Genomic DNA, 15683 nt, shown 5'->3' on the forward strand with positions numbered 1-15683 from the left:
CGATCAGATAAATAACGAAGAGCTCTGCCTTATTCAATCCCGTTTCAGCCATCATCGATGAGGTCGACCGTCAGAAAGAAGCAGCTGTTGTGACGCCTCTTAGTCATATTTCAGGCCACCTCACCTTTAAGGCTTCAACCCCGTCAGATGGCTCCTTCAGCCCTATAAGCCATCAATTAGATCACATGACTCGCATCGTGACGAGTCAAGACGATAAGATTGACTCCACATATGTGGAGGTCTCCTTTCTCTTTCATCCATCAGAACCAGATGCGGCATAGTTTGGTTGCCCGAGCTTTAGTGTACCAAGTTTGCAAGAACCCTAATCCTACGTTAACTCAAGGTTGTGATAGTTGACAGACGTCGTGGAGGGCGGATTTCGACAGAACTCTTGGTAGCAGAGCACGACAATTTGAGGTATCCATGAATTGGATGTGAATGACCCCACCAGAATAACTTGAACAACGAAACGGCCTGCGCAAAATGCAAACTATGGCACTAGATGCAGCTGTGCCACTTAATGGTCCTTCGCAAATGGAAGCTATGGAAGATAGCTCTGAAGCCGTTCCGATAGCGAATACAGCCATATGCATTGCATCGGAAGTAGACGACGACTTCTGTCCGGACATCTCGCTTTGCTCCGGCTCGTACCCCACAGCGACGCATATTCTTCACCTCGGAAGGCGCCCGAAAACTAACGAATCCTTCGAAGTCGAGACCCGAGACGTTCGAACCTCAACGGAATCGAACATCTTAATGCATTTCACATTAAAACAGCCGCTTTGCAAGTCTTACTCCCAGCATTGGAAAATGAATGTTTTGGTGACAGGAGAGCACAGACCTCATTCGTTTACCAAGCTCTCACGGTAATGGTTTCTCTCGAATTCTCCAACGTACAGCCTCGCTCTCTTCTATACGATGATCAGGCGTATGCAGGTATGCCGAGACTGGGTCGACGCGGTTCTATCGGCCCTATTGATTCGCAGCTTCGTCACCGCCCTTTAGCATTCAAACTGCGCTAATCACGTAGCATCCTGGCCTCAGTAACCGGCAAGGTTCTTAGTAATTCAAACATTCCTCTTGTACATTTGGCACAACGTAAGGAGGTCAAATGATAGTGCAGCGAAATCTTATCCTCTACAAACTCCCTCAAGCAGAAGAAACCCAATGTGGCATTCCATCAAATCCGAGGGCGTTGTGTCCACACCCATTGCTTCCAATCTCACCGTTCCTCTATCCCAATGGTCTTACTCACGATGCGACTAGAGAAAGAGTGACGGGCGTTCGGGTTCGTAGTCCTGCACGGCACCGATGTAGGTCTAGAGATACGTATAGCAACTCCAACCGCTCCCGGAAAGGCAACATTCTACATCAACTACGAGCAAGTGCGCATGGGCGTCATAGCAGCAGATGGGACCGGTTTATTTTTCTTTCTCTTGGCAGCCCCGCCTGTCTAGCGGGATAGACGCCAGTACTTAAAGATAGTCCTATGTATTCGCCAATGGCTCTGAAAACTTGATATGGCACATGGAGCCAGGCTGGAAGGGTGGTGATGGCCGGCGGTATTCACTCTCTTTGACGTCGAGAAAGGCGACCCTGGGAACAATCAAAATAAGCGTCACTGCACATCGTAATACAAATGTGCCACCACGTTTCATTTTACCCATCAGCAGCGGTGCAAGACTGAACTTAACGTAATGCAGCACTCAATTCCTCTGTTTCCACCTGTTAGATTCCGTGCTACTGCCAGCGCCTCCGACGACTGGATGGGCATCGCCTTTAGCATCGCCTCAAGATCTTAAGCTCAGGGTCTTCGTGATACGCATTCCGGAGGGTTATTAAACACCTATTGTGTAATAACCAATGGGCGTGATTCACAAAGGTTCATTCATAGATGCCTGCTGTTGCATATGCGGCTAGGCTATGGGTGCATGCTGTGCATGAGCAGTCCATCAAGAGCCACTTAATCATTTCGACCAGGCGAGCAAATTCATGCATGAGCTCGTCAAAAGCCCACAAGGTCAGCAACGAAAATCTTGACCCCGCCACTCACAATGACGCTGTCGATGGAGGGGGGATAAAACGTCCTCAATTCTCCGCACGCCTTTCCGTACCCGAGTCATTTCTTGCAAACCAGTTCATTGTTGTCTTATCTTCAGGCGTGTGATTGCAAGATGGAGCAATCACCCCAGGTGCCTACTGAAGAGAGAGTTTGTGGTCGTTCGTAGTCATACGTACTGCCCCCAGCCCAAGATTCTTCCATTCAACTCAATTTCTACCAGACTCTCGGCAGCAGACAGACGTCTTTTGCCTCTCTGACCAACCACCCCATTTGCCTAGGATCCGCACCTTCGCATCTCACTCGTGCAGCCCGGCCCAATCTACAGTACGCAGCCCAGCCTCTCGACCCACCACATTTTCCGCGTCCTTCCATTCACCACTGCCTCGAACCCTACCTGCGTGACTACTACAGTACGAGGTCAGTTATCGTCCAATCGCAGTGGTGTCAAGCGAGACCGGTGCACTGTAGTGTCTGCTAATCAGGTTGACGCACACACAGCCTGATTTAGTCCCGGGTTCAAATTTGTGTGCGAGATGCCCTCCACCGACACCAGGTGCTCGCTTCACTGCGTCTTACCCAGCATCTCCTAAAGTTCACATGACGAGTAGTTTGCGCGGCTCTATCCATAGTAAATTCCAACGTCTGCCCATCAAGTGGAGAGAAGCACGACTTCACACGAAAGATATGGGAGCCCATTATGATCAATAAATTTGTGTGTGGTTCAATTCACGACCAAATCAGCGAGAGAGACGAAAGAGGGGGCCAAAAATTCAAGAAAATGTTCAATTGGCTGGTGGACTATCTTCGTAAGTCAGGGAGCTTGTGTTTGTTCTGTGGTTGTTTACTCGTTCTGCGTTGTGCAGCACATGCGCGCGGAACACACGGGCTTGTCCTAGTTGAGAGAAAACAACAACAGGCAATATCCACTGTATGGAACGGCAACTCTTACGCTTCATCCATGCCATAAAGACACAATCTGTGCAAAGCAGTGTCAGATGAGCTACTGTCGAGGGTGAGACATAATCTATCGGTGGAGGAACATTGGCTAGACGAATCCATGCTTGCATCTTTGTTTTTGAAAGGGAGGTAGGCAGACAGGCAGGCAGGCTTGAACGCCGAGAAGGACAGAGCGTCTTGCAGCATCCCGCCACCATGTGTGTCAAAGCGTATGAATCTCCGGCCACTCTGTGCCCTTCAGCAACCGATCCACGGTGGGGTAACCGGTGAGAACACCCAGCCGAATGTCTGATCTTGCCAATTTGTGATGTTTCCTGTGAGCCGTGTGCAAGCATTCCTAGTCCTATAATGGGGGCCAGACGGGCGAGAGGGCGGCGGCCAGTTTTGTCAAACTCACTATTGATTGCAACCTGTCTGCCCGGGGATATATGGCGTCCTCAATGGATCAACCAAACCGCGTTCGCCACGTCAGAGGATCTCCGATGGGGCATGTTTTGGCCGGTTCTAGCGTCTTCTGAGGCCCAGATGATTGACTCGATATGCGATGGCGGGCAAGGTTGCAGGATTAACTTCACGCCATTCTGTTATCTAAAAGATGCAGGTCTTGTCAGCGTGCATGGTTAGCAATTCAACAATAGGCCGGACTCGGGAAAAGCGAGCCGTTGAGCGGAGATTGATCAGCTGAATGAAAGTGGAGCCTACGGTGCTATGCATCATGCATGCGCCGATTGCTAGTGAACTGAACGATCGTGGATGGTATGACCGGGCAAGGTTCCCAGGAAAGCACGTTGCAGCCCAGACAGATAAGGTGACTGGTCCATGATGTCTCAAGCCATTGGTAAGGAGGCTGGCAATAGGCTGGCAATGGGCTGGCAATGGGCTGGCAATTCAGTGTCAGCCAAGAGCGGTGAGCTGCATGCCATGGAGAGGCAAAGGACGATCGAGACGGATCCGTAGGAATGCTGAGGGCTACACACACTGATTAGTTGTGATGAAAAGGGAAAACCGAAGACCATCCAAGGAAAGAAGGCGAAGAGTGATTTGCCCGTGAAGACCGAAACACAGTCTGTGGACGTTCCATGAACTTGACTGGTACAAACCAATGGGGTGTCGTAAGGGTCTGTAGGTGTCCAAGTCGATGCATGTCACAGCACGTAACTACCGTCTGTTCAGGGTAGTACATGGGACGCTGACGGCACAGAACTCTAGTTTGTAAACCTCAAGTCGTTCGTATGTCGAGATTGAGAATTTACCAGCACCATTGGCCAATCGCTTAACCAGGGTTGTGAGCTACTGGCGGAAACGAAAGTGGTTCAACATCCAGTATAAACCACGTGACGAACCTTCGCTTCACATTTTTTCAACTCAACCGCAAGTATAGGCTCGGTGCTTCCAAAAGAAATCAACCAGCCGCCATGAAAACCTTTTGGCTGAAACACGGGAACAAGGAAGATGAGTGATTTTCGACCGGAGAGGAGATAATATGCGGTTGACGAGCCACAACACGGTTAATACCCCCCTAGTAGATGTGATGTCGTTGCAGACGGACGCCGGTCATGGCCTAGGGTATGGGTATCATTGCAGCAACCGGTCTCCGCAATGCTCTAGCGGCAAGAAGAATGGGTTCCGTTGATCGTGGCAATATAGTTGGACGCCGGCTGGGTGGGGTGTTACCACATCGATTGATGGATGGGTCACAAACATCCATCAGTGGTTCAACGACGGGATGATGGCGGCCGGGCATGTCTCCCATCGCCAGCACAGGACCTCCATCCTGAAGCATAAATAGCGGTGCGTATGCCCTCGATATCGAACAATCCAGCATCGAGAGCATCGATACCATCTTGAATCCACTGAGCTCCGAGCATTCTTGACCAAGATCTATCTCTTCAGACACCGAACCTTCTCCTGTCTTTGTCTTCCTCAGCCATCAACAACACAGACCACGAGGTATTGTGTCTTCTCAACCAATTGTCTTGTATGTCAAGCCAATCTTTCCAATGTTGACATGGACCCCTGAGATTAATCCATTCCAGTATCATCTGTGTCGGCCCAATCAAAAGGTCTCCGTGTTTGAGCATAGCAACACAAGGTATGTCGAGAACAGCTGTCAGCCAAACATTGAGAAAGTTTGCAAACTTATATCATTGCAGATCCACTCCAAGCTCTTGAAACATGTGCTTCTTCGATCAACATCGATTTGTCTGCGGCGATTGGAAGTGGGGCCATTTCCGACAACACTGTGCCAAGGAGTACCGAATTGGTGAAACATGTGGTATGAAGCTCATCATGCAAACGGTACCAGTGGGCTCCAAGTGTAAGCTGTGCGAGAAGATCGATACAAAGATGCGGCGCCGGGCCGCCGAGGTTGACCGAGTCAACCGATGGCAGCGCGAAGGGAGCAAGTTCCGTGCGTCAATTGACAAATCGATGGACTTGATTCGAGGATTGGATGGCGAGATCTATGAGCTGAGCTGCGAGCGCAACCGTAGACTCCAGGGCATTGGCACCCAGACGGGCTACTGAGACTGTAATCGGCACCACGGGAACGTTTGTGATGTAGTCATTGCGCGGGCGTCTGGGAATTGGGTTTCAGGTACATCGAAATGGGGTTTGTTATGAACCAAATCCAGTCATTTTGGGAGTCTGGGAATAGGATGACACGGAAACGACTGATATTGAAAAGGGGGAGGTGACGGATGGGGAGAAGACCGGGCGTTACCTCTTACAATCCGCCGGTTTTTTCGATATCATATAGTTTAGGTTTTAACGATGCAACGATTTCTTCTTGTGAATTGCATGATTGGTTGCGTCTCTGGTGAATATGATGTAGCCGCTGGGTGTTGTAATGGGGGCCAAGGCTGTCCAATCCGTGATGTCGCGTAGCCGCAAATAGAAGTGGGGGATTGACGGAGGGCACGGGCCGACTGACGGCAGCAGTCCGGCGCCTCCCCTCCATGGAGCCCCCAGTGATGGAAGAAAGCCCAGTGTCAGTGTGCCGTGACCTCTTGGACTTGGATCCAGCGAGCGGTCGGTGACATATTTGCGGAGCAGTAGTGTCGGGGTGGCGCGTATGCGGGCGGGAATGGTTTGAGTAAATTATATATGTATATGAGGAACCGGCGACGACAAGAGCACACAGCCCAACAGTCGGAAAAACTATGCAGGAAGGTGTCGCTCCGTACCTGCCATGATAGGTCTCGACCAGCTACTGCATTGATCTTGGTAGGTCAATGAAGAGGAAGAAGAAGAAGATGATGATGATGACGACGAAGTTGATGATGACGGAGGCGTGTTTTGGTTGCCGTGTTGAAGTAAGTGTTTGTTGCGTTGTAGGAGCAACTGAGGGGCAAAATTCGAGGTTCGCTTCGCCATCCACGTGATCATGCCACTAACTCAATCAGGTCAGCCAATCGTGCCGAGAAAGCGCCGGGAGGGACGCAACCCTGAGCCTTCAACGGGACGTCGTTTATTGACTCCTCAACACCACAGCTGCTGCATGCTCTCCTGCACCTGTTCTTGTATTTGTCGAATGCATCAATTTATCCTGCGAGACGCGCACCCTGCCACCTGCAATTCCTGCACAGCATCAATATGCTGCAACCTCTTCCCACGGCACGCGACTTGTCCGTCCTATTTGTTCCTTGATTTATTTGTTGCCCATCGTATCGTAGGTGGCTCCTCGACAGAGGGGGGCTCCGTTGGTTGCAGAACCTCATGAGGAGCAACAATATCATCGTATCGACTGCCTGTGATCTGTCAAGAATCCTTTGGAGTTGCCTCAGGCTAGACGAGATCATTCGTCTCGTCCGGTCTCTTGCGGGTCGCAGGTCGGTGCTTGTCATGTTCGTGAGCGTTCGATAACTTTCTTGTGCCTTGTACAAGTCAGTAGAGGGGATCTCGAGCATATTATCATCGTTCAAACTCTGGAACGACAGAACCAACTCACCATTTGGACCCCCTACTCATTGCAAAGAAGGCAGACAGCTCCTAACCTACGTGGCGGTCTCTGACTGGCCTGCAATGCGGTCGATCGGGCCCTTCGTTGAATCCACGCCAGATCTTGTGGTAAGGGAATATGAGTATGAGGCCTGATTCTTTCTCATAGTCTTTACTTCAATGGATGTCGTTCCGGCATTCTGTCGGTTTTCGTTTCGCGGTCCTTGGATTCGCTAGCTCGGAAAAGGGTCATTCAGAGGGTGCGGGCTTCTTCGACCTTTTGAGTACGCAGTAAGTACCTCTGCCAGAACTCTCAATGGCGAGAAGAATTGGCGCTTAACCCTTTCGACAAACTTGACGCTTCTGTACAACATTGAAGTCCGGTCCGAATTGCGCAGACAGGGGGAAGCGGCGGGTCCATACTGCACTGCATGGCCAATAGGGCGGCTAGCCGTAGAGTTGCTGAGTTGTTGAGCAAGTACTGATGCAGGGCGTGGAGTAAAACTTCATCGATCGAATGCTCATAATGGATGTATTGGGCAGCAGACGTATTTGTGTGCATATCTGGGACACATGTAAGGCACTCCAGTGACCAATCAGATCGCTAAACGTCGTGTTCAAGTCATTCGCGCTTCCCGCCTAGAGCCCTTTTCATTTGCCCATGCTCAAGACTTCTGAGCACGGCGACAAACACTTCACCTCGTCCTATGTCCTATGCTGAAATCACCGCCTATTCGTCGTCACCACGCTCGTATGCTGCTAGATATTTGATCCTGTCAAACCGTCGCAACCAATAAACACTTCCGCCGCTCAGTTACGAACGATTGTACTTTCTGCTTGCTATAATCCAACACATTCTCCATGTGATCGAATGATCCTGCAAGATCCTGTACTTGACAGATCTTGCTGAGTCTGTTGACGCCGTAGAAGCGCCAGCCTATAGCCACAACTCAAAGAAGAAGCCTTCGGGTCATCGTTCGCCCTCGTTCTAGCCAATTGTTCCAGAATTGATTCTCCATATCTCGGGACTACCCGCTACGGCCTGCATTCTACTCACCGTTCCGTACCGGCAAGCTACCCCCAGCCAATCATAACCTTGAAGAATTCACTCTGCTCTATTCTAAAGAAGAATTATGTGCATACGGCAAGCTAGCGCCCCACTATACAGGACTGGTCCCTCTCCGCAGACCAGCATCTTCGTTTCAACACTTGTTGCGGCGTAATTAGTAAGTACTCCATATATGCATGCTGTATGGGGTTGTTTCGGTCAACGTATCAAGTCGTTAGGTGTTGACGCTATAGATTTATGCATATTGTCGTGTTGCATCCAGACGTAGAGTGCTCGATTAGGATAATGAACTTTCAAGACTTACTTCCGCATCATCAAATGCATGCACAGCATCACCAATCCAATCAATTCTTTCCAGGCTTAACACTGGCAATTTTTGTGCAACTATTGAAGCGGCAAATGAAATTTTTGCATTACATGTATCGAAAATAGAAAAAAGTGGGATAAGTATACTACTAGTAATTATCATGATAATCATGATGGTGATACGATAAGCGCCTCCCTACAATCCATCCAAGCATGTGCGTGCGCTCACCCTCAAACAACGCGTGGGCGGTGATCTTACAGTGCGTTTCTCATATTCGCAAGGTAGACCCTTCCATGGTGAAAAAAGGAAAACTCGTGAAACCCATTGTTTACCTTCCATGTCCAGCTCCAATTTCTTTGCTCATACGATCCTCGTACCTGCTCCCCCACCGTCCTACATTTTGGTCATGCAATCTTTTCGCAATGTACAACGCTTATCAAGTCTATCCTCCGCTCATCAGACCTGCGCTAGGCTCACGTCGTCGAACTCCGCGACCATGTAGCCGGCATCGTCGGTACCTGTTGCTGCGCCGCCCTCGCCTGCACAGGAAATGCGGACGTTCAGGTCGACGCTGACGTCTGCGGGTGTGGCCCCAGCAGTGTAGAATGCCGACCTTTCAAGCCAGGCTTCCTGTGGGCTTGCGGTGTAGATGTCGTCATTTCCGAGAGAGTATTCGATCGAACATTGTGCTAGGACGTTAGCTTGTCTGTTGAAAGACGAAAGGCGATACTGCTTGCCAGGGCAGAGAGTGACGGGCTGTGAAATGGAGATTCCACGTCCGGGAGCAGCAGAGAGAACGCGACCGCTGCGTTTACCGTTCGGCGTGTGCTGTTCGTCCGAAGGGAATGTGCGGAAGCTGATGAAAGAGTCATCGGGGTTTGTGTCCCAGCCAAATGCGTTGTTGTCATCATCGATCTCGAAGTTCGAGTTGTACAGGACGTTGTCCCGGTCTGCGCATGCAGCGTCAATTTGCTCCTGTGTTGCTACCTCTCCAGTCCGTCGTCGGCTAGAAATGGCAGCAGAAGCTGATGCCAGGCTACCAGTCAAGGTGGTAGAGTACGTGGGCAGCAATGGCGTGCCAGCTCCGGTTCCAGTAGGGAATGGGAGGGAAGCATTGCCTCCATTAGCGGTAGGCACACATGTTGGTGTTACTGTTTCCGTGATGAGAACGGTTCGGACGGTCACAAATGGGGTTGCTTCAGTTGGGCAAGCATCAGATGTGGCATTGAGGGAAACGGTAGGTGTGGCAGAGGCTGGCGTGGATCCAGTGCCGGTTGGTAGGAAGGCAGTCGAGTTGGCGGAGATAGGTGCAGTCCCCGAGGATGTTCTACTGAAACGACCCGAACGATCTGCGTCCGAATTGGAGAAATTTCCGGAAGGACTGGGTGATGCGCTTATAATAGAGCCTGTGCCGGTGACGAAGGGCAATGACGAGTTGGCGGAACCGGTAGGTATGCCTGAAGACACTGCTGAGAAGCCAGTAGAAAGAATGATCGTCGAGTTAGCTGAAGCTGTTGGGATCACTACTGATCCGGTTCCCGCTGCGACGGTGGAATTAGCGGACGCAATTGGAATTGCAACGGATCCAGTTCCCACAATAGTAGTTGAGTTGGCAGATGCTGTTGGGACCACTACCGAGCCAGTGCCGGCGAGATTAGTGGAGTTGGCAGATGCGGTCGGGATAGCTACTGATCCAGTTCCCGCATTGGCGGTTGAGTTAGCAGATGCTGGAGGGATCACCACCGAACCAGTGCCAGCAAGATTAGTGGAATTGCCAGATGCTGTGGGAATCACTGCTGATCCAGTGCCCGCAACAATGGTGGAGTTAGCAGATGCTGTAGGGATCACTACCGAACCAGTGCCAGCAAGATTAGTGGAATTGCCAGATGCTGTGGGAATTACTGCTGATTCAGTGCCCGCAACAATGGTGGAGTTGGCAGATGCTGTCGGGATAGCGATCGAGCCTGTTCCTATAGCAACAGTAGAGTTGACAGATGCTATCGGTACAACAACTGATCCTGTGCCTACAGCTGCTGTAGAGTTGGCAGATACTGCCGGAATGATAATTGATCCTGTCCCTGCAGCTGCTGTTGAATTGGCAGACGCTGTTGGAATGATAATTGATCCTGTACCTATAGCTACCGTTGAATTAGCAGATAGTGGAGGAACAACTATCGATCCAGTTCCCACGGCAATAGTCGAATTGGCAGATGCGGTTGGGATGACGACCGATCCGGTTTCGACCGCGACAGTGGAATTCACTGAGACTGCTGGTACTGTTTCAGATGCACTGAATCCAGTGAATAGAGGGACTGTAACATTGCTAGAAGCTTCCGGGATGGTGACAGATCCTGTTCCTTCAATCGCTGTGGAGTTGGCAGATGCTGCGGGTAATATCCCGGAAGAGACACCAGTTGAAAGTGGGATTGTTATGTTTACCGAGGCAGAAGGAACACCAGTGGATCCTGCAATGGCCGTGGAATTCTCAGACGCCACGGCTATTGAGGTAGATGCAACGCCTGTGGTTAAAGGAATGGGGATTGTTGATGACTCAGTGAGGATGGCGCCAGATCCAGTTCCTACTACAAGTGTAGAATTGGCCGAAACAGCAGGTACTGTCAAAGATACTGCAGTTCCACTTGGGGACGCTATAGTGATGTTGGTGGAAGCAACAGGAATTCCACTAGATTCGCTAGATCCTGTTCCAGCTGCTAGCGTCGAGTTCTCAGCGACTGAGGGGATGGGCAATGATATGGTTCCTGCGGTAGGAATTGGTAGTGTTACATTGGATGAAGGCGTTGGCACTGCTCCAGACTCAGTTCCGCCAGTAGATAATATCAGTGTTACGTTCGCGGAAGAAACTGGTGCTGATCCAGACACCGAACCGGCCGGTACTGTTGAGTTTTCGAGCGATGAAATTGCACTTGTAGCAGACGCAGAGACGGCGCTAAATGCAGTAGACAGGATTACAGAACCTGACGGTACTACCAAGTTGGTCGAGTTGACGGATTGAATTGGGATGGTTTCCGAGGCTGTAGCAGACCCTGTCACAGCAAAAGCTGTCGAGTTGTCGCTTGGGAGCGCAATTGTGCTAGACCCAACAGCTTCGGTTGTCAGGTTCAGTGAAGGTGTTAGAATTGACCCTGAGGCTGTCGAATTAGCGGATGGTAGTGGAATTTCAGCTGATTCAGTAGCAAATGCGGAGACTCCGGTGCCGAGGTTTGCAGTTGAATTTCCCGATGCTTCGGGTATGTTGACGGATCCTGTCTCGGGAGGAGCTGTTCCTGGCCAAATAGTTCGGTTCGCGGATGGCGGGGGAAGAGAATTTGAAGGAATGACTGAAGACCTGGATCGTGAGAATGACCCCAAGCGATCATCTTGAGTGTTGGTAAATCTAGAACGGGTGGAATTGTTCACCGGAACCGACAAGGAAGAATTTGCTGAGATTGGTGGCAGAGTAACGGAGGGAGGAGCGGTTACCAATGACGATGCCAAAGTTCCATTGCGATCTCCTCCAGTGAAGGAGACATCGGAGCTGGTCACGTTCACAGTCGGAACCGTGGATGTGGAATTCAAGGAGATCGGTGGTGAAGTAATAGATGCGGGGGCTGAAGTCGATCCCAAGGATCCTTCGCGATCGTCCGAGGTATTAGAGAAGTCGGATTGAGTTCCATTATTGACTGGCACGGTTAGGCTCGCATTTGACGAAATCGGTGGTGGTGTCACAGAAGCCTGATCAGTGAGCAACGAAGAAGTTAGGTTGGATGAAGCAGAAATCGTTGCGGAAACTCCGACGTCCGAGAGCAGAGCTGTTCCAGTGCCGGGGATTGTGGAATTTGCCTGGGGTGGTGTAGTACCAGGCAATGTAGAGTTGGTACGACTGAATCGTCCAGATCGGTCCTCATCGTCATTGGTGAATGAAGATTGACTTGAAGAAGGACCAGTGGTGAGAACTAAAGTGGGCGAAGATGTAATTGTGGAGTTTACGGAAGCTGTGATGGCTCCGGTGCCCTCACTAGAAAGGGTTATCCCTGTAGCACCGGAGGATGTGACATTGGCGACACCAGAAGTAGCTATGGCAGACGTAGCGTTCAGAGAAACCTCTCCGTTTCCTCCTGTGGAAGATAGTACAAGAATAGAGCCGGACGAAGTAGCGTTTGCCGACCCGGATGCGACATTGCCTGTGGGAAGGACACCAGTGGATAGTATATTGCTCGAAAGAGCGGGCACTGTCTCGCTACCTCCAGTGCTGTTTACTGCATTCGCTGCACTAGAGATGGGTCCAACCGAGCCTACACCAGTTCCGCTTGGGAAAATAGTCACATTGGTCGTTATGACGAGAGTACTTCCGATGGTAACAGTTCTCGGGCCTTCCTCACCAGATGCGCCCGTGGACAGTATGAGAGATGTGTTTCCAGATACAGTCACACCTTGATTACCCGTTGCAAGAGAGATAGGAGAAGTGAGTGTAGCTTCACCTTGGGATCCTGTGGAGTTTGAAGTTGCTGTAGCACCTGAGATAGTCAACTCGGAGCCATTGATAGTTGTGATAACTTGTCCTCTTTGAGGAGAGGTTCCCGGGCTAGAGTCGGTCAGATTCTGTGATGGGGCGGTCAAAGAAATAGTGCCAATCTCCGATGTCTCAGGGAGTGTTGTCGCGCCGGTTCCAGTGACTTGCGGTCCAGCCGTACCAAGTCCACCTGTGGAATTTGATGTGAACGTCGACCCGCTTACGGTTTGTCCAGCAGCCCCAGAGGTCGAAAGTGGTGCAGCTGACCCGATACCGCCAGTCGAGTTGGTTGCAAAAGTAGAACCGCTCACGGTTTGCTCAGCAGCACCCGACGTGGCAGGGATTCCGGAACCAACTCCTCCCGTTGAATTCGCTGTCGATGTTGAGCCACTGATTGTTTGCTCGGCTGAACCAGTTGTTGCGCTTATTACCGTAGAGCCGAGACCTCCCGTCGAATTTGAAGTCAAGGTAGAAACTCCCAAAGTTTGCTCAGCAGCTCCAGAAGTGACCGTCAGCCCCGCAGAACCGGCGCCGCCAGTAGAATTCGCGGTGGACATTGCATTGCTCTCAGTATTGGCAAAACTGCCAGATGTCGCAGCAGTGCCCACTCCGCCTGTAGCGTTCGATGGACTTTCAAATGTAGACGCTATGGCAGTGTTGGATGGAATCGCCTCTGCACCGGATGCGCCAGTTGAGTTGGACGTAAAGGTTGAACCTCCAATGGTCTGACCAGCAGAACCAGAGGTTACCGATGCTGATGCACTGCCCGCGCCTGCTGTAGAGTTGGAGATGAGCACTGAACCACTAATGGTCTCCTGTACGCCTCCGGATGTTGCAGGTACTTGAACAGAACCGCCTGCACTTGTAGAGTTCGAACTTCCTTCTTGACCAGACACTGTCAAGGCCGCCGAACCCTGGGTTACTGAGCCAGTGGAAGCTACTCTTGTGGAGTTTAAGCTGATCTGAGAACCTGCTGCACCAGATACAACTGAGGATGCTGCTGGGGTCTCAGCACCCGCTCCACCAATTGATGTTTGGGTGGCGGTAGAAAACTCGGTAGTGAAAAGTCCGTTGCCACTCGTCGTCGTGGCCGATACCGCCGTGGGTGTCGCTTCCCCTGCACCCTCATTATAGATAGACGTTGAATTGCCAGAAATGATCGTCGTAACACCACCTCGGATAATGGTGGTGATATCGGGTATGAAAGATGTAACACTCTCAATGCCAGTTGTGGGTTGCTGTACGATGACCGTTCGGGGAACGTTATTTGTGCAAGACCAGGAGGTTGCATATACCTCATACCAAGAGCTAGACGAAGCGTACACTTCGTACCAAGAGAATCGGTAGATGCCATCGGTTCCAGTGGTACCAGACGAGAAGCGGGTACGGAACTCACCGCCAGTTCCTGAACTGGTAACGAATCCTGGAGTAGATAACGAAACCCTTGCTGCGGTGATAGATGCTACTATAGCGGACGTATCAGCTGAAGATACATTGCTCGGCGGGACCGAGAAGTCGACGAATTGACATTCTCCATTATCGCCGCCATGAGTGAAGATGCCAGTGAGCACGCTCGTTACGGATCCAGGGCTATCAACCAAGTTCGGACTTCCACCGCTTGTCAAACACCTGCCAGTGTCGACGGAGAAAGCAGCAGCTCCACACTTGGCATATCCAAATACATCGTTGACGAAAGAGCATTCGGCAGCACAAGCCGTCGGATTCGAAGCTGGGGTGTCAATTACACCCTCTCCTATTGAGATTGCTTTGTCGCAGAAAACCTCATACTCGTATCTTTTGTCGTTGAAAATGTTAGAAATGCGCTTTCCGTTATCGTCCGGACACTTGAAAGGTATGCCGATTGCAACAGGACCTGTCGGTAAAGGAAGCACAGCACCTCCAGTGGTGATAACGGGGCCTGTAGCGTTTACAAGCACCGTGACCGAAGGCGCTTCCGTGCTGGATTCGACATCGGTCAATGAGACTGTGGGGGCTGAAATGTTGGAAGAATCCACAGCTGTTCCATTGAGCTGCGTAATTTCCGTCACGGTAGTGGTGTATGTCTTTGTGAAGATTTCCGTCTGTATTCGTAGTCTCACTGCCTTCAGAGTTGTCTCCTACATTCAGTTAGCCCAAGTACCCACAGGAGATCAAGTGCGTGGAGGAACACATACAACTGGTGGAGCCGTATTGGTGAGGGTCACTGTAGATGTGGGTTCGACTTGAAGACACAAGCAAGCTGTGGACAATCCCAACTCGGCTGCTCGTCGAACACTACCTGTGGGTGATGGTGTAGCAGTAGGAGTTGAAGAAGTCTCTACAGCGCTAGCTATCACAGAATCGATAATTTGCCAGGCCGCCGCCGCCGCCGCTGCTGCATTTGCTGCTCGGGGCGTAATTGCTGCCGGCGTAATGTATGAAGTTTCAGTGGTTGTCACAGTCGTTGTAGTTCTTGTAGTCGAAGTTATGGTACCAGTGCTTCCACTTATATCTGTGTACACACTAGCATGAACGATTAGCAATATGGACATTAAAAGGAAGAGGTTAGCTACATGGTTGATGTCACATCCTCGACGAAAGTAGCTGGGGGGAGTTCAAGCCACTCATTACAAAAGATTTGTTGATTATCTTTGCTCGTGTCGTGCAAGGTATCCGACCAGATATTCGGTACACATAGCAATTCGTCTTGTCGTTTCTCGAATCGTTTCGACCACTTCGCTAGAAACCCCCCCTGACCAGATGCCGCACCTTCAAGTTGCTCCACTCGATGACGGGGAACTGCAGCCAAAGCTGGGAAAGAAAAGGAAAGAAAAGCAGCCGAAGCTGATAAAGAACGAGT

At 50.8% G+C, this 15683-nt stretch overlaps 1 protein-coding gene across 1 annotated transcript; it reads left to right on the plus strand.

The window, feature by feature from the left end:
- Positions 1-5170: 5170 nt before the first annotated feature.
- Positions 5171-5810, plus strand: BU24DRAFT_428497 (uncharacterized protein). Its single transcript, XM_033529495.1, has one exon. The coding sequence runs from the start codon at positions 5195-5197 to the stop codon at positions 5543-5545; it is 351 nt and encodes a 116-aa protein (XP_033377939.1). The 5' UTR covers positions 5171-5194; the 3' UTR covers positions 5546-5810.
- Positions 5811-15683: the final 9873 nt, after the last annotated feature.

Source organism: Aaosphaeria arxii, assembly GCF_010015735.1.
Source record: "Aaosphaeria arxii CBS 175.79 unplaced genomic scaffold BU24scaffold_13, whole genome shotgun sequence".
In the NCBI taxonomy this organism is placed as follows: Eukaryota; Fungi; Ascomycota; class Dothideomycetes; order Pleosporales; genus Aaosphaeria; species Aaosphaeria arxii.

Coding starts and splice junctions, on each gene's coding strand:
- BU24DRAFT_428497 (XM_033529495.1), top strand. CDS start 5,195: ATGTGCTTCTTCGATCAACATCGATTTGTCTGCGGCGATTGGAAGTGG.